General features: G+C 44.4%; 1 protein-coding gene across 2 annotated transcripts in view; it reads left to right on the top strand.

The window, feature by feature from the left end:
* The first annotated feature begins 293 nt into the window (after nucleotides 1-293).
* Nucleotides 294-18,890, top strand: part of Graf (GTPase regulator associated with FAK) — a 25,126-nt gene continuing 6,529 nt past the window's right edge. The window contains exons 1-12 of one of the 2 annotated variants that reach the window (XM_076126020.1): nucleotides 294-712; nucleotides 4,531-4,688; nucleotides 8,680-8,751; nucleotides 9,087-9,188; nucleotides 9,281-9,496; nucleotides 9,940-10,014; nucleotides 10,290-10,365; nucleotides 10,660-10,760; nucleotides 11,307-11,363; nucleotides 13,497-14,007; nucleotides 14,077-14,182; nucleotides 14,991-15,239. In XM_076126020.1, the coding sequence (XP_075982135.1) occupies nucleotides 553-712; nucleotides 4,531-4,688; nucleotides 8,680-8,751; nucleotides 9,087-9,188; nucleotides 9,281-9,496; nucleotides 9,940-10,014; nucleotides 10,290-10,365; nucleotides 10,660-10,760; nucleotides 11,307-11,363; nucleotides 13,497-14,007; nucleotides 14,077-14,182; nucleotides 14,991-15,239 (1,883 nt within the window). In that variant the 5' untranslated portion in view covers nucleotides 294-552. The remainder of the gene's footprint in view (nucleotides 713-4,530; nucleotides 4,689-8,679; nucleotides 8,752-9,086; nucleotides 9,189-9,280; nucleotides 9,497-9,939; nucleotides 10,015-10,289; nucleotides 10,366-10,659; nucleotides 10,761-11,306; nucleotides 11,364-13,496; nucleotides 14,008-14,076; nucleotides 14,183-14,990; nucleotides 15,240-18,890) is intronic. The other variant, XM_076126021.1, reaches the window with a different exon arrangement.

Here is an 18,890-nt window from a genome sequence, read left to right as displayed (position 1 = left end):
CTTATGTGTAAAGGAACGTAAGCATATGACAAAAATGTTGCCATTTTATAAATGTTACAATTGGTAGGAGTAGGTACCATGACATATAATTTAAGAAAATAGTTTCATCGATGGAGAATAACAAATAATGTTAATTTGTAGTCATATCATGAATTCTGCTACAATAATATCAAACTCTATGTTAAGTTATATACCATTAGACATTACGAGTTGTCGAACAATGACAAAAATGTGAGTGAACTTGTCAAATTCACAATCACTTTTCGGTAAAAGTAGTAAATTAAGATTTTTGTGTAGCAACACTGTTAATTCGTCAGTTTGACAGCTACGCAGCGATCGTTTCGTCTGTGGGACGAGTCTCGCAGTTTTTATTCGTTTTTCTAGATAGTGTAGTGGTAGTGAGTAGTTCGGAGTCGGAACTGACCGTCCCTCACATCCGTCCGTGTAGTGCAGTACGAGGAGCGGCGCGTCGCGATGGTGGCGACGAAGCGCGTTCGGTGAAAGTGTCCGTATCTGGTGTTGTGACCGTGAGCGTCGGCAGAGTGGGTGACGATGGGCGTGGGCCTGCAGCCGCTCGAGTTCACCGAGTGCCTGGCGGACAGTCCGCAGTTCCGCGAGAACCTGCAGAGGCACGAGAAGGAGTTGGAGCGCACCAGCCAGCAGATCAAACGACTCATCAAGGAAGTCAAGGATGTCGTGCAAGCTGCCAAACGTGAGTATCCTCCGCGTCCCTTCACCGGCGGCGGGAGGCGCGCGCGCTGCGACCTGCCGCGCGCGCCTACTCGCCTACTCGCCAAGGTCACTCTGTTACTCATGCGTTACACAAAGGTGGCTCCGAGCATTGTGTCCGCGCGCCAGCCGGAGACACTCGACGACACATTGTTACATTGATCCCTACCCTCCTGACGCGTGGTGCTGCCGAGCACACAGCACACTGAGAGTGAGGGTCTCAGTGAGAGCTGCTCCTGCATCTCCTGGTACTCGTGCATGTGTAGGAATGAACCTGGACTGTATGTTATGCTGCACCTTGTAAGTTGTTATGAATGGGTGTACATTGTCTGTAGCAGCTGATAACAATTACACAGTCCATTGTGTTTAGTAGGACAGCACACACATACACACATACTTATATGCACTGAATGAAGAGCCCTTGAGTGTTGGAGTGTGATAGTCCAGTAATGATATGTGAGTGCTGCACGTTATCTAGTGTCTACACATAGTGTGTGAGAGACATGTCACACTTCTCACTGATCACTGATCAATGTCACTCTGCCACACTATCATGACCCCCATCACTTATTCATAATTTAACTAAGGACTTTCATCTCTTACATGTTCACAGAATAGAATTGTTAGTAAAGTAATCTAAGCTGCAAGTAACACTGTCAACATATCTATTTACATATTTGTTTATGAATAGAATGTGATATAATGTGACAAAACATAATGTACAGTGAGATTAGGATGTAGGATGTGTGTGTGTGTGTGTGTGTGTGAGTGTTGTGATGTGCAGTGATGCAGTGAAGCGTGTGTGACAGTGATGCAGGTATTTGTGTCAATGACTTAGTTAATTAGTGTGTCTCTGTGCATCTGTCCAACACTAGCACTTGCTGTGAGTGCACCTCACAACAACACAACAGCAGCTGACTCATCAATGTTACTTTATATCTCACTCACTTGTTACTTTCCATTAACTCACACTTGACTCCTTATTAACCACATCTTTTATTACCATCACCTGTTCAAACATACATGCATGTGTTACTGTTGTCACGGGGAACATTTTATAATGTCTTGTAAATTTTGCCTATTAAAACATGTATGTTTTGTACCTGTATTCTGTTAAGGCTGTGTTAGATAATGTGTAAATCACAGTGAAAGTAAATTTAAAAACATTTTTGTTTTGGAGCATATTGGGACCTAATATGGTGTGTACACACAGGCTTGTTATGTGCACAGAGCAGTTACTGTTCACAGTGGTGAGTACTGGTGAGTTAGTGACAAATGAGTGAGGTATGTGCAACTGTCAAGTATTTGTGCAGTGGAGTGTGTGACGGTGAGTGTGGATTGCGTCGCGCGCTACATTGCACATAGCCACTAACGACTGGGAGCGCGCAATATTTGCTCAGCGCGCGTGACTCACAGCGCGACACCGCGCTACAACTCCGCGCCTTATCAGCGTCGCCCACCTCGCCGCCCGCCGCCGCCGCCGCCACTCGGCACAGCCTGTGACTACTCGCTGCCGATACTGTTGCTTTAAATACATTGTCACAGATATGCCGTCACCCACGACACAATGAGAGCGCGTCCGATTCGATGCGCATGTTCTATGCCTTGATGATTGTGATGCTGCTCTGTCAGTTCCCTGCTGTGTTTGACGACAATGATGTTGACGTTGAAGTTATCGTACGTGCGTCGTATTCGTATCGCCTGCGCCGATAGCGCTGGCCGGTATCTCCGCGTTTCTTAATCTAGTCCTTGAACAGCGATGCATCGTCGACCGATGCTGATAAACACGTAATTAACTTTCAATAATCTTACACACGACGCGTCGTTCCTTCATAAATGTATGTTTTTGTGATCGATTCACCTTGACGGGGGCTCCGAGCTGTTGTTTGTATGCTCATTATGATTACATATGAATTATAATCATTGCGATGATTTCAAGCCTCTTAAGGAGGACAAACAATAGAGACTCTTTTAAGTAAGCAGTTTCGTCAATGCTTATAATATTATATGTTGCGTGTCTGAATAGATAGTCCGAGTATACTTATACATTATTATACATAGAAGGCGCACGACGCTTCGAAAATACGGATCTCTCTTTTGCAATAATCGTAAATCGTACAAGATTTGTTTGACAAGCCAAGCCAGTAACACTAACGATCTACGTATGATGTAGAGGAGTGTCGCGTGCGGCGCACTGTGCTCTCTGCTGCCCACCGTGCGGCGCCTGCGATGCTGAGCCGCGCCGCTATTATATGAGTGAGAGTATTTAATTATTTAATGAAGACTCATCGAATTCCGCCGTTATGTACATAATATGACAATGTTTTGGACTTTATATCAGCGCACTTTACATGCGATAACACTGGTGCGGTGCGGCGCCGTGGCCACCGCGTTGAGTTTGCGTCGCACTGTGAGTCTGTGACGCACTGTGTGTTGTTGACCGACGCACGACGCGACCGCCGGGACGAGAAGCAGAGTCAGGGCAGATCCGGTCAATCATACAATACAATGCCAGTAGTAGTGGGTGTGAGAGTATTCTCTGCTTGCTTTCATATCAGTTGTAGAGATAGAGACACACTGGGTCACTGGCGCAGGCGTGTTGCATGACACCAAGATGTCATCAGTGATCGTCGCAGAGACTAAATTAGTCTTAGTGATTGTCCTTCTAGCGGAGCACTTTGCAAGCTTCCCGTAATTCATTTAATGTTACCGCGGTAATAGTGTCTACTTGTCTAGTTATACCTACTAGGTAATACCTAGGTACATACAATTTAAAATCATGCATAGTTATGTGAGTTATGTGGTGCGTTTATCTGTTTTGAACTTATGGATCTAGTGTTTTTGATTACTCTGATATGCTATCTGTCTTAATTCGATATGACGATTGTAATCTTGTCTAAGAATTCCTGTTCGAAGGTTTTCATTTTCAAGAGAAAAGTATTATCTAATGTTTAGGTATGAAATGATTACAAATAATGAAATTATTGTCTAAAGATAATCGTGTTCCGTAGTTAGCTATCATCTACCGTGATGTCGAAGATACGTCGATGCGAATCGTCTCTAGACGATTTCACCTCTCGTTGTTAAACGTTGCTTAATCTTATTTCAAGTAATTTTGTTGTTTGTATGATCTGGAACACTTCTCGCTTCATTGTGGAACTAGCTCGTTATGACATTGCGACGATATTGAAGCGGTTGACGTGGTCAATGTGCAAGTGGTGTTAAACGCAGGAACGTGTTAGCGAGTGTCAAGGGAAAACAATAAATTACTTGTTAAATACTCAACATTATATAATTTTAGAAGTACAGATAATACCGTATTTTTCCTCAACTGCCGCTCGGTGCAAAATTAGCGCTAAATGACTGTACAATAATGTACTAAACATTGTGTGCAACGATAATATTTATACAGATACTGGTACTGATGTTGAAAGATTGACGCAATATAATATTTTTATATACGAAATCTATAAGATTTCGTTAGGAACTGTAGCGGTGCTATGTATTTACATTGCACAACTACGGTTCTTAAATAAATCTAAAGACGAAGTCCTAGGAAGAAGCTTGGCTAAAGCTCTGAAATTCTGCTAAGTATTTTGTGTTGTTAGTTCATTTAGTCATTGTTATTAATTAGTTCCACGATGTATGCATATGAAGTTGATAATTTGCGTTGCACAACCGATGTACCTATTTGTCATTTAGCCACGACATACCCTTTCCAAAGATATTATTTACGACAAAAGTTTGAAGTATAGTCCTTAAGCGTAATATACATATAAGGTGTGTGCGTGTTGTCGGCAGGGCTGGGCACGGCGCAGCTGGCGCTGGCGGCCAGCATGGAGCAGTTCGAGTTCGCGTGCATCGGCGCCTCCATGACGGAGGACGAGCGCGTCATCAGCCGCAGCCTGCACCACTTCGCGCACCTCATCCGCACCATCGAGGACGAGCGCGACCGCATGGTCAGTACCACCACCACTCACTACTCACTACCACACGCTACCCTCGCCACCACACTCAACAACACTCCTCTTCTTCAATAAGCTGCAAGTGCTGCTAGCATCGGCGATTGCCAACAATTTCCTACATTTGCCTTTACTACTCAAAATGCCTTTAGTAAGAAGGATGACCAACATTACTGGACTCATGGTTCTAACCATTGATATCAAGTCATAGCCAGGTCAATTTATTAGCTATTGTCGTTGCCTGTCTTCTTTCGAATTTCGGAAGATCGTTCAATAAATAACAGTATAGTACAAAGCAGCCACATCGTCGGTCGAGTGAGACGAGTGAGATGAGTGGGTACTTATTGCACGAATATTTCGGTGAGATAATAGACACAGGGTACCTAATTACACAAGCCCGCTGTGTGTAGGTAGGTACACTGCGTACAGTACAGTGAGTAGAGTGAGTAGTCCGTACATCGGCACAGGTATGTGCATGGTTTATCTCGGTTCACGGCGCGTGAGTACTTGTACGCGTGTGTGGCCTTCGAGCCGAACCGGTTCCTAAGCCGAGCGGAAGATTATATTATTGTGGTGCCACTTTCGACCAGCCCAACCCAATGTCAAGGAAAAGTAACGCGTACCCTACCCTACTCTACTCGTACCCGAGTAGTGTCGGTAAAGAAGGTAGTGTACTGTATGTATACTAGTACAGGTATCTAATGTCGGCGGTATCGGCGCGTGCGCACCGGGTGGCGCCGGCGACTTGTTTATAAACAAGCGCGGCCGACCTTCAGGAAATCACTTTCCATTAGTTAAACAACGATCACTTTTACTGGTGCAGCGCGGGATGAATGCTAACGAGGGCGTTGACACAATTAGTGGCACGTTACGTAAGCACGCGGCGCCCCGGACGCCCGGACGCGCGGCGCGCATTCTGAATCTCAATGCGCTCGCGTCGCGCTGCCTGTGACGTGGGCTGACGCCCGGCGAGTGACGCGGCTCCTCACACGTCATCGTCACAAGCTCAGGGCTGCGCTGCACCAGTCCTGCAGGGTGCAGAGAGCTCGGTGCTCAGCTCAAGTCCACCGCGCTGCGGACAGTTCCGCTCGCAGTCGCCCACAGTCGCTCAGCGAAAGTGAGTCCTTAATCACGGATGGAAGTGTTGATATCGGTTTATGACGTTACACAACCGGTATATTTGCTCTCGCTGCTTTTATATCGAGTTTCTTGTTTTGCGCTTAGACCCACTTCGATAAGTATGTTAATTATATAGATACCGTTTGTTTTAGAAATTCGGGCACTTATTAATTGAACTATAGAATTTTATTATATTTGGCGACTTTTTACGTTCTAAGATCCGGTTTCAAGCGCGGGGTCAGGTGAACTCGGTTGTATTTATACACAAAGGTAACTCAATAGCTGTACCGAATTTGGCGAATTCGTACTACATCTCGTTTTGGTGTAATGCTCTGATGAATCCTTGTCTTATATTACTGTTAGGCAGCAGTTTGGTCATTTGGACTCGCTCAGTGGTTTCGAGTGATCGAGTGACAACATAATATAATGTGTATTGCGAGAGCACCTGCAGTTGCACAAAACTCCACACGTGAATGTCACCAAAACACGATGCAACAGTTACGCAATCACACACACACACACACATACATAGACACACACACACACACACACACACACACACACACACACACACACACACACACACACACACATACATACACATACACGTCTGCATCGCCTGCATATTTGTTTTGTAATGTCGAATTGGTTACATGTTTAAGCAAGTGATAAAGTTTCAATTAATTTATTATTGATGGATGGTTGTGAGAGCGTTGGTGTTGTGTCACGAACTAGGACATAACTCATCGATCGCACGTGCGCTGTTAGTAATAGTGGTGTAGTCGGCATGTAGCACGTCGAGTGTGCATGGAGTGTGCACTACTGTCACTACTGTGAGTACTGCGAGTGCACTGTTAGGACTCACAGGAAGCACAAGAGAGGTTATCGCGACGGAACGTGTGTGCGCATACAAACATCGCACTCACTCGCTGTACCGAGCACAGCACTGAGAGCACGCACCATCACTGATCTTGTTATTGTACACAATTAGCAAAGCTGCTTCCTACATACTGTCACCGTTACACCCATACAATACACGAACAGTCTATACACTAACATACATTGTAAGCGTCGACACTAATATATGCATAATAGCCGTGTCTCATTATCATGTATTTAACGTCCGATAACCATGTTGTTCTGATTTGTAAAGCGAGCAACAAAAACTATGAAGAGAAACTTCATTAGTTGAAGAAGTTTGTATAGTTATAACGACATATAATATACAACCGGGAATGTAACCTATTATTGTATTAAATGGCACACTGACAGTGCAGATATAATTGTAAGGTAACGTGTGATAATGATATCAGCACACGTGCACGGTGAAGTGGATTGATGTGTTTATAGTGGGTGACCACTGTAGTTGTCCTTTATCCGTGTGTTATTGAGTAGTTGCTCATGCGGTGTGTCGGTGACTCGGCGCAGGACGAGCCGCGTGTGACTCAGCCCCCGCACGTGCTGGCGCGCTGATGAGCCGGCTTACAGACAACGCTCCTTGCTACTTCACCGTTAGCTTGCTATTCCAGCTGGGCCTTAAGTCCTTAACATTAAGGACAATTTTAGTCTGCTCTATCACAAATAGCTTGCAGTAAACACGTGTGCCGCGGAACATCCCCTTCACTGTCTCGTCTTGTATTAAATATACTTCTAAATCCATTATGTTTTTGGTACTGTATGTGTGTAATGTACTAGAACCTACCAATTCTCGTTCGGTGATTAAACCCGATTATAGAATTAGGACCGTTTTGTGATCTTAAATAAGTCAATTAGAACAAGCAGTGGGATGTTTCCGGTTTGCACAACATGCAACAGCACGACTACGTCCAGTTATGTTAATTACTATTGCGACTAGACCACCAGACGTGCAGTCAAGTAAACTGCACAGTTGCATGTTATATAGTTTATGTGTTAAATATCCGACAATACGGCACATTACCCTTCTTGTGCCAAATCATTTAACTGTGCTTTAACCACGGTTTAGCTTTAAACATTCTGGCTTAATCTTATCCTAAATTGTTTCTTGTTAACAAATAATGGCGTTTTTTCTTCCGTAGCCTGGTATGATTTATTTGATGTATGTCAATAAAGTCGAGACAGTGTTAGCAGAGTGGTCTGAAGTCGCACCTCCAGCGCTAGTGATCGATGGTTCGAACCAGAGCCAACACACTGAACACTTCTCCAAGTTATGTGTGTATTATAAGTGATCACTTGTGCCAACGGTAAAGGAAAACATCGCGATGCAACCTTGTATGTCTGAGAGTTTTTTCTCGCATTTCTTGAAGTAATGCAAAGTCCCCCACTCGTACTTGGCCTGTGTGGTGGACTCAAGGTCTAACGACTCCCTCATTACGGGAGGAGACCCTTGCCCAGCAGTAGGATGATAGGTTATATGTTGTAGGTTGTATGAAAAATCAAAAATCAAGAAATCAAATCATTTATTCATACAGGTCAATTTAATGTTGACACTTATGATAGTCAATGATACAGAGAGTGAATTTACCGCCAGTTCGGAAGGTAGGGCCAATGAGAAGAGCTGGCAAGAAACTCCAGGCCACTCTTTTTAATCGCCAATTAATTTTAACAATCCTTCTATTAGGTATAAATCATTGATGATGTAAGGAGCTGCTATCAACACTACCGAACACCCATAGGTATAATATAAATAAATTAAATCAATATAAAGGTGCTAATAACATAACAAGTGTATTGGAAGCATGATGGGAGCATCTACCTACATCATGATAGTATTGCAGTCAAAGTAGTATGTGAATGTTAATTATTGATATCCATACGTGGTGCGATGTAATGAGTTGTAAGGAGAGTTGCCCTGACGGTAGATGATTCAGGTGAGGTTGTGATGTTTCAGCTGGGGCGCGCGCACGAGCAGATCATCCAGCCGCTGGAGCGCTTCCGCAAGGAGCACATCGGCGCCGTCCGGGTAAATACACCCTTCAATACCTACTACACTTTACATTATATTTAACTGCCATTCAAAATAATATATTCTATGTTTTGCAAAATTTTTATCAGTGCGACTAAGTAGTCGTCCGAGTAGTATTCCGGAGATTATAATATTGCACTCGAATCCCGAAGTTTTGAGGTTTGAGATACTTTATTTCTTACAAGAATACATCAATTATTCAGTTATGTAATAACATTTGCAACTAGATAGTATAGTTTTGGTGTCTTCCTGTTTAAAAATTCCCAGTAGACGAGCTAACAAACATAAGTTACAAGTCGGCTGTCGTTTAACGTGTGCTTGTCGCGTTACAGGAGGGTAAGAAGAAGTTCGACAAGAAGACGGCGAAGTTCTGTCAGAGTCAGGAGCGCACGCTGTCGCTCTCCACCAAGAAGCCGGAGAACGTGTTCCAAGAGGTGAGGCTCGCTCGCGTCTCTCACTAGCACTAGTGCCACAAGTGCCACTAGTGCCGCGCAGGTTGTGACGCGCCACGTTTGTTTGCGTGCAGGCGGACGCGGCCATGGACATGGCGGAGCGCGACTTCTGCCAGGCGTCGCTGGAGTACGTGTTCCAGCTGCAGGCGGTGCAGGAGCGCAAGAAGTTCGAGCTGGTGGAGACGCTGCTGGGCTTCGTGTTCGGCTGGTGGACCTTCCACCACACGGCGCATGACGTGCACGCCGACGCCGAGCCGCGCGTGCGCGACCTGCAGCTGCGCATCCAGCGGGTGCGTGCGTCCCTCCCCCTCCCCTCCCGCTCCCGCTCCCCCAGCGCCGTGCCGCGGTATACAGTACAGATGTGTTTGCGTGACGCAGGTGCCGCGCGGTGTCGGCGAGCGCGCCCCCCGACTTGACTCGTAGGTCTAGTGTGATTCATACTGTCGGCCGAGTGGCGACGACTACATCACTAATGACCAGTTGCTTTTGTTTGTGTTCATCACCGCTCATTCACCAATAATAATCGTTTAAGTTTCATTCATGCAGCGCCCGACGGTTCACATGCATGCCCTCGACCTGTCACACGTGTGCGAGTGTGTGTGTGTGTGTGTGTGTGTGTGTGTGTGTGTGCGTGTGTGCGTGCGCGGTAGGAGCATGCGAGTGTGTGTGTACGTGTGCGTGTGCGTGTGTACTAACACTGACGATAACGCTGCGTGTGTGTGTGTGTGTGCAGACGCGGAGCAACTTCGAGGAGATGAGCAAGCAGACCGAGTCGCTCATGAAGAAGATGATGGAGGTGCGCCAGATGGTCAGTACTTACACTTTGATACACACTTTAACAAACTCCCCTCATATTAATAAGTAACCGACAGATCACACGTCACGTACAGTCTGTGATTAAGGATGAGGTGTCGTCGAGGGACTACTTTGTCTCATACATTGAATAATATTTGTCGTGGTCTCTCACTCACTGTACTGCCTTGTCAGTTGTCATGTTGAAATTTGACTTATTATGCATGATCTTAAGTAGTAAGTTGATTGGTGTGGTGTCAGGGATGTAATGTAGCGCGTGTGTTGTGACAGAACAAGGAGGAGGAGGGCGCCGAGGAGGCGGGCGGCGGCGGCTCCCGCGCCGGCTACCTCTTCCTCATGGAGAAGAGTGAGTACTGCACTAATCTTTGTAACCTCGCCCCACTGCGGCCTATTTTAAAGTATTTATTATCGTAAAACTTAAGCTTTTACTTTAGAATAAGTTACGTCCGTTTTCTAGAGGGAAATATGAAGCGCATTAACATTTCACAAGTACTATTTTTGTGTCATTACATGCAATATTGCTATTATTCAAGTTATCAACGCCGCCACCGGATTGTAATTTTTATTAATATTATTCGTTGTTATGCATATCTTTTTCTGGATAAAGAAATAACGGTGTACGTGTGTTTGTGTCGTACAGAGGCGTTCGGCACGACGACGTGGAGCAAGCACTACTGCACGTACGAGAAGAGCTCGCGCCTGCTCTCGCTCACGCCCTACAACCAGATCAACGTCAAGACTGTGAGTCACTCACACACTGTCACACTACTTACACCACCTCACCGACACACTAGCGACATGTCACACAGCTGACACGACGCTACCGCGTGAACCTCACACACTCACCGTGGAGCGGCGACTGAGCTGCGCAGCTCAACGTAACGATACACGAGCCGTCACGACGCTACACGAGGTCCATACTTTACATACGGTAGAACGGGGTTACTTTTGAATACAGGGGTTACTTTAAAATGGAAAAAAATAGACATGTTAAAGGTCAGCACTCTATTTGAAATGCTATAATTATATTCATAACGATATTTAGTACCAAGAACCAGAAAACCGATCTCGTCGCTAGCTATTTATGCGAACAATTTACTTATTTCTATAATCAAATTCACCCCAAATTTTCCTAAAGTAACCCCATTCTACGGTACTCGTCATCGTAAGTGCCGTGACGTACAGAGTTCCCTCTTCAGCGTGTATAGTTCAGCTCAGTCGGCCGCTCGACGCGCTAGTTGTACGTGTCCCTTGTACAAACGTGTAACCGACATAAACTATCATCAGATGCTGGGCCCCGTCAATTTACGGGACATCCGGCCCGTCTTTACCACGACCTCCGAAGTAAGTACAGTGTTCCACTGTTGACGCCCGCCGCTTGCCTCCCCGCCCCTTGGCGCCGCTTACACGTGCTCAGTGCTCATCGCACAGTGTTGTGCTTTCGTTTGCAGTTGTTTTATTAATCTATCGTATATAACACAAGACATATCTTTTGCTTATATGTAACAAAGCAGTTCAAATGATTGAGGCTTTTCAATGTTAAATTTAAGCGAGATTGATGAAATTAAACTCTTTGAAGTACACATAGAGCCAGACAGACATCAATAGTTAATTAGAAGTTAGTAAACAATGAGACACATCAACGTTTTTTGCCAACACTATATATGTAAAAAGTAGGTAACTCGAGAAATAAGATAATATTTTTACTGACACAATACTTGAGTGTCAGTATCAGCGAGTGAAGCTTAGCTTGTGTTATGTAGTTATTGTAGTAGGGTCACGGTTGTCAGTGACTACAATCAGTTAAGAGTTCAAGGAACTTATTTTGACTCTTACTTATTTTAAAAGGCCAGCTCGTAAAGCCAAATTAATAATACTAGGTAAGTATTAAGTATAGGTTTTGTCGTGCATAAAGTATTTGTGTGAAAATTTACCTCTCAAGATAATGAGTCACACCAATGATTTTTGTTATGAGCATATTTAAAAACTAGGTACTTCAAGGATAAAAAATCTGTTTTTATTTTTTTCGTATCTTCAAAAATGACCGAGATATTAAACGTCAAAGTTGGCCTTCGCGCCAAACTCCGGTGAAGCGGCCGCACGGACGTGTGACGTCATCTCGCGACACTGCTATTTCGTCAGTACTTGCCGATACCTACATAGGCTCGTTGCGCTCTCGCGGTTTCGCTTTAAATAATTTGTTTTACTTATAGTGGATAAACAAAATGGTTAGAAAATATTGTATTGTTCCTATGTGTACTAACTCCAGTGAAAAAACACCCCAAAAATTGTTTTTTTCTGTACCATGTAGGTAAATTGTTTTATATTTTTGCAAAAGACACCTAATCTAAAACTTAAAGCCCGGTTCAGATACTGTCAAGCGCAAATGTTAAATAGACGTTTATTGCCTTTTGAACACTTCCTCAAGATCAAGATGCCATATCATGTTCATACCTACCTAGCAATGAACTTCTACTAAACAGTTGATACTATTTAATGAGCAGTTCAATGACCTCACAGGCGGCGGCGAGCCGAGCGCGGCGGTTGAGTTGGCGTTGGTTTTTTGTTTTGAAAAAAGAACCCACGTTTATTAAATCTAATAATATCAAAATTAAAATGTTAGTTTAATTAAAAGTTCTCATTACACACCCAATCATATAAGACTACCTACAGAGTAGATTCATGCGTTCATATGATAGCCATCAACCTGACTAAAGTCAGAGGCAGGGGTGACAATTTTTTTTTTATAATATTATTTTAAAACTAGGTTTTCCAAATTTACACTTGGTAGGTACGTAACACTCATTATTTGTAATGCCAGTTGTAACAAACCTTCAATTTTATTGTTAACTACACACAAAAATATTATTAGTAGTATACGAGTTCAACTTTCTTTACCTGGGTTTAGTTGATGATTGTGTGCATGGCGATCGAGATCGAGGATATCTTAGTGGAGGCTTATTTTACAAAAAACACGATGATTAAATTTATAACACATACACATACACAGACTCTTTAAATATTAAATGCAAATCACTTTTCAAATCAAAACTCCGCATCACCCGCAGTCGAACAAGCGTGTCTGTCGCGACGTGACGTCGGCGCATAGCGCGCGAAGCAACGCAAATTTTAAAAAGCAGTGAATCTTTATACCGCTGTAACTTCGGTAATTTTGATCCGATTTTGATAAAACAAAAACTATTATTATCAGCATAAGTACACAAATTAAATGCAGTATGTTTAATAGTCATATTTTGATGTGCTGGTGTGACTCATTTGAGGGGCGTTTCGCTTTTTATGACGCGAAGAGTATTAATTAAGACCTGCTCGTGAGACTAAGTATTAGACGTGCTCTCACATACGTGCGTTTACGAACGTACGAGAGCGTAGACTAGTACACCACAGTGCGGAACCACTCTAGCATTAGTGGCGGTCGACGTAGCCGCGTGTCGGTGGTTCATGAGTGCGTGTGTGCAGGCGGGCGGCGCCGAGAGCGTGTGCGTGTGCGGCGCGCGCGCCTGCGCCGAGGCCGTGGAGCGGCGCTTCTGCTGGGAGGCCGTGCCGCACGAGCGCGAGCGGCCCGCGCTCACGCTACAGGCGCTGGGCGAGCGCGACCGCGCCGCCTGGCTGCGCGCCGTGGACTGCCCGCCGCCGGACGCCCGGCCGCGCCCGGCCGCCCCGCCCGGCGCCGCGCCCGAGCCCGCCGCGCGCCTGGACGACGCCGGCTTCGCCTTCGTGCGCGCCGTGCTGGGCGCCATCGAGGCGCGCGGCCTGGAGGAGCAGGGCCTGTACCGCGTGGCCGGCGTGGCCTCCAAGGTGGCGCGCCTCGTGGCCTGCGCCGCCGCGCCGCGCCTGCTGCCGGCGCAGCTGCACGACCCGCTGGAGTGGGAGACCAAGACGCTGACGTCGGCGCTCAAGAGCTACCTGCGCGCGCTGCCCGACCCGCTGCTGACGCGCGCGCTGCACGCGCAGTTCATCGCCGTGGCGAGTAAGTATGTGTGCCTAGTGTGTCGTGTGTGACTGTGCTGCGAGCCTCACCCTGTGTGTGTGTGTGCAGAGTGCGAGCGGCGGGCCGAGCGCGCGGCGGGCGTGGCGGCGCTGGTGCGGGCGCTGCCGCCCACCAACCGGGAGATGCTGCAGCTCGTCATGCAGCACCTGCGCAAGTGAGTACCGTACCCGCATTCTGTACGACTGTCGAGGATCGACGACCGGCAACGAGCTATCGAAAAAATTTATAAGAAAAAAATATTATCAGCGCCCCTACCATATTCTTACAAAACTTATGTTCTTTAATGACGCCATTTTTCACCAAATAATAAAATAATTAAAATAAATCATATTATATGCACACTTAGGAGCAATTCGAAATTCAAATTGAGTAATGAAATATTTTTCTAAATTTTTAATTATTCAAATAATCCATATTGGATAATATAGTATATTTTAGGAAGACAAGGCTGTATGCGTATTGTTTCCTTTGCCTGCTTTAACGGAGGCAAAAGAAATAAACGCTTTTTTTGTGTTTAATATTTCGTTTAACAACATAATTATGACAATGTCATATTATTGATGTTAGTATTTTATTTTTACTTATACGGTTTAACGTAAATTGTAATTATTATTGATGAGAATAATACCTTACATGATTTCTTTTCATCCTCTATATAATGTAATATATTTTAAATTTTATTAATACACGATTATTGCCAGTAAAATTTCATTTAGAACGATTTTTCAGAACTAATCTTTTTTCTTCTCTGACCCACGTTAAATGTCATGTTAGTTAGTGTAGTCGATACACGATATTTCGTGATTCTCTGCCGGTTTTCTAACGAGTAGCTCGATTGCAATGTATGGTACTGGATAGAGTGACTTTAGTATCGAGTGTACAAAATGGAGGCACTGGACGCTTCTGTCCCACGGCGAGATAGTTCACATTTAACGTGTGCGTGTCGTGCGCGGTGTGCGCAGCGTGGCGGCGCGCAGCGACAAGAACCTGATGTCGTCGTCCAACCTGGCCGTGTGCTTCGGGCCCACGCTGCTGCGCCCGGAGCGCGAGACCGTGGCCTCCATCCTCGAGCTCAAGTTCTACAACGTGCTGGTGGAGACGCTGCTGGAGCACTACGCCGAGGTCTTCGAGGGCGGGGCCGCGCCCCCCGCGCCGCCGCCCCCGCACGCCCCGCCCGCGCCGCACGCGCTCCATCACAACGGACCGCTCAGGTATGTGCCTACTCTCTACAAACTACTAGCAACGTTTCACTTGTTTCATTCAGCACCCGACGCTTTTGGTACTGAGACGTTGCGTGCGATACATATTTATTTTTGTTCATACCTGTTTTCATATTATGAGGATTCAAATGAGTGTAATGAATCTGAGCGAAGCTCGTGTCTTAGTAACAACAGCCGCACAGAATGCACAGATCGATCTCTGAGGTTAAATTACGTTTGCCGAGATTGTTCTGTTAATGGGTGACCATAATACGATCCGAGTTATCCAACACAGTTGGAATAAAGGCTAAACTGATTGTAATTAATGTATAAATTGAGCATGTGGGACAAAGGAGATGCAAGTTTCCTTCACTGTTAGAACGAGTGTTAATTATTTGTAAGTAGCCGTTGGTCGCGACTCCATCGGCGTGGACTATAGTTATGTCACGGACAAAGGACAGTATTTCTATAGGCTATGTGTTAGGCCGGTCCTTAGTTACTAAACTGCTATTATCAAAATCTTTTCCGTAGTCGTGGCGTGATTGAGTAACAAACATCCAACAAAATGTCACATCCAAACTTTCGCATTTCTCTGGAGGCCCGGGAGTGCTCCTGCCAAGACGAGCCGAGTGAAACACAAGGGCACTACCTACCTTTTTCTCAAAGCGCATCGTCGTATTGGGTATACGTAACTAAGATTTGGATTATACCTACCAGATAAATTCAGATTCACTCACTCATTGATGATCACCAAAATGTATAAGGTACTTCCTGAAGTTCTCGAAAGCTGAAATTTGAGGTGTAAGCTAATATTAGCACACAGGACTATAAAAATATTATAAATCTTGGAACTTTTAACCCCTAGCATCTTTAACTAGAGGTCTGAAAATTGATGTAGGGGGTCCTTGTTACAGAATAGATATTAAGCCACGTGTTCACAAGTCTCTCTAAATTATAAGCAACTTACATAAATAAGGTGTTTACAAACTCTACACCTCAGTCTGAGTATTTCGCCGCCACTTAGGGTGTAGGGTTGAGCATGTAAGGTTTTTACAGCTTTCGAGTCTCATTGAATACAATTAGGACTGAGTGAATACAAGGCATTGTAAAATTAGTTTTCTATAAAAACCACAGGTCGATGTATGAAATCAAGGCAGGCAATTATACAGTTATAACAGCTGGCTCCATAGTGTGGCCTTGTCAGGGAAAATACTGACTTATACCTCTATGTCTCAACGGTAGTGACTTGCTGTTCGATTCTGTTCGATTCGGATCGGTCCAGGTGCTATTGAGTTTTCCTAATTTCTGTTGTATTCGTTGTTTTGAACAGTAGCCAGTAGTGTAGCTTCGAATACAAAAGGTGTGACTCTAAACGAGTATGGAAACCTTGTGCGATCGCAACGGGAACCTGTTAACAAGAGATCGGTCTTAGAATAGAGGAGCATTCCTTAAAAGAAAGGAGCATTAGCGCCTTTATTATAATAGGAATCCTGAGGCCAATATTTAGTTAAGAAAATAACAAAACAATTGGCGAGTATTGTGTTGTGTATAAATCCTTTGTTCCTTGATACTGTAGGTTGTAGGGCGCGCGTACCTGGTCGGCGCACTCGCCGCGCGGCGCACGTGCGACTCACTACAACACATAGTTACAAGTATTATTTAGTGTCGAGATCACTGGAGATGCGCCGCCGCGCCGCGTGCTCAACTTCTACTCGATATGTTTTTCTTTTAGCAGCGCATCTGCTAACGTTACGTTCAAATTAGATTGCCATCAATGGCCGACATCCCTTTTTGGGTCGAATTCTTATTATTGAAGAAGGCACACCTGGCACGGGCCGGATTTTTTCAAACCTCTTTTTGTAAACGCGTGCAAGACCCGAGGCATCGAATATTTTAAGGCTATGGTTTTTTTGTCAAATCTCAAAGATTTATTTGTTCACGATATTTTGTATTGTGTTGTTATTTGACATGCACATTGCACTATTGCACATGTAACAGGTTTTTGGCTAAAAATAAGCACCATAGTAAAATATATGTGATTTTATAATAGGTATGTGTAAAGATGACAAGCTAAATGAACCGGTAAATACTATTGACACTATCTTAAGGCGATGACGGCGATGGTCCTGCACCGAATAATAGCTGGTAAACAGGTTTTAAAATGGCGCAACCTTGACACAATCACACAATAGCGCCGCCGCCGGTCGTCGCCGCACAGTGCTGAGTGCACTGCACAGACTGCTACAGACTGCTCGCTCGAGGCAGGCCGTGCCGCGGTGCCGTTAACTTGCACGCTCTTTAGCATCTTTAACATGATTTTTTTGTATTTACTTTTCACAAACGAAACGCTTTCTTACTCTTTTGTATTCGACACTTTGTGATCATTGAATGATTTAAACAAAAAGTAGCATACTGTTAAAAAAAATGTTACGAAATATTTACTATTATAGCCTTTCATTGTTATCAATTTTTAAAAAAGCTTACTGAATAATGAACATGTAGTGCCTGCACAATTAATGACTGCGCAGGAGAATAGCGGGAGTAGCAAGCACGGCCACCACCTGTCACCTTGCCATTAACTATAGTCAACATACAAGTATAACAATATAAGACAATCATATACATCACATCAGGGGGCATTTCATTGTTAAGTCATCCTGCAGTATTTTTCATATACAGGGTGTAAACGACGGTTAACCGAAAACTTCAGTGTTAATTTTGTGACACTAAATGCGCGAAATTTACTTCAACCATTTTTCTCGGAAATGATTGGTTCCCGAGTTAGTCATTTTTGAGCATTCAATGTATAGTGAACAACGCGATATATCTCCGCGCATGCCTACGAGATTTCTGGCGGCGGCGGCGCGCTGAGCGACGACATGTCGCGACGCGTCGTAGGTATCAAAATCAAAATCAAATCATTTATTCATTTAGGTCAAATGTTGACACTTACGATAGTCGTTACAATTACTGAATCTACCACTAGCTCGGAAAGGGGGTAGAGCCTTATGAGAAGAGCTTGCGAGAAACTCACGGCCACTCTTTTCAATCGCCAAAAGTTTTACAATGTGGTTGATACAATAATTGATCATGCGAGGAGCTGCCAACAATCAGCGGTACGTACGCGTACCACCACGTCTATGCGCTCACTAGTATGTATTATTAGATAACAATCTCATGTATCGTTTATGGTAGGTATCGTAAGTACGCTCGTATGTTACAATAGCTCATAGTAAAATTGTAAGTAGGTAGATACCTACTTGGCTTACGTGAAATCAAACAATAATAGCAAAATGTAACCAATAATAAGAAAGTGCTAAAACGAATTGTTATCAATGTCTATCAACACGCAAATACCTGGTGTATGGCGAGAGTTTGAGTAGGTACCTTTGGATCCGGACGTACAGGTGCAGAGCACGCCGTGCACTTCCACGTGCTTCACCATACATAGCACATCAACATTTCTTTCTATTTACGAACACAACTGCACTTCGAAAACAATAACAACAAAAATAATAACAATAAAAACACTAACAACTCAAAACCGAAACAATAACAAGTAATAATAAACAACAGTTCACACACGACACGACGAATAGGACATAACGAACGACACCGGTGAAGAGCTTCCGTCTTCCGCGAGCGAATTGCTCGAACTATCAA

The sequence above is a fragment of the Anticarsia gemmatalis genome, chromosome 18 (assembly GCF_050436995.1).
Source record: "Anticarsia gemmatalis isolate Benzon Research Colony breed Stoneville strain chromosome 18, ilAntGemm2 primary, whole genome shotgun sequence".
In the NCBI taxonomy this organism is placed as follows: domain Eukaryota; kingdom Metazoa; phylum Arthropoda; class Insecta; order Lepidoptera; family Erebidae; genus Anticarsia; species Anticarsia gemmatalis.
Note: the sequence above shows the minus strand (reverse complement) of the source record. Positions and strands in the feature narration are given on the sequence as shown.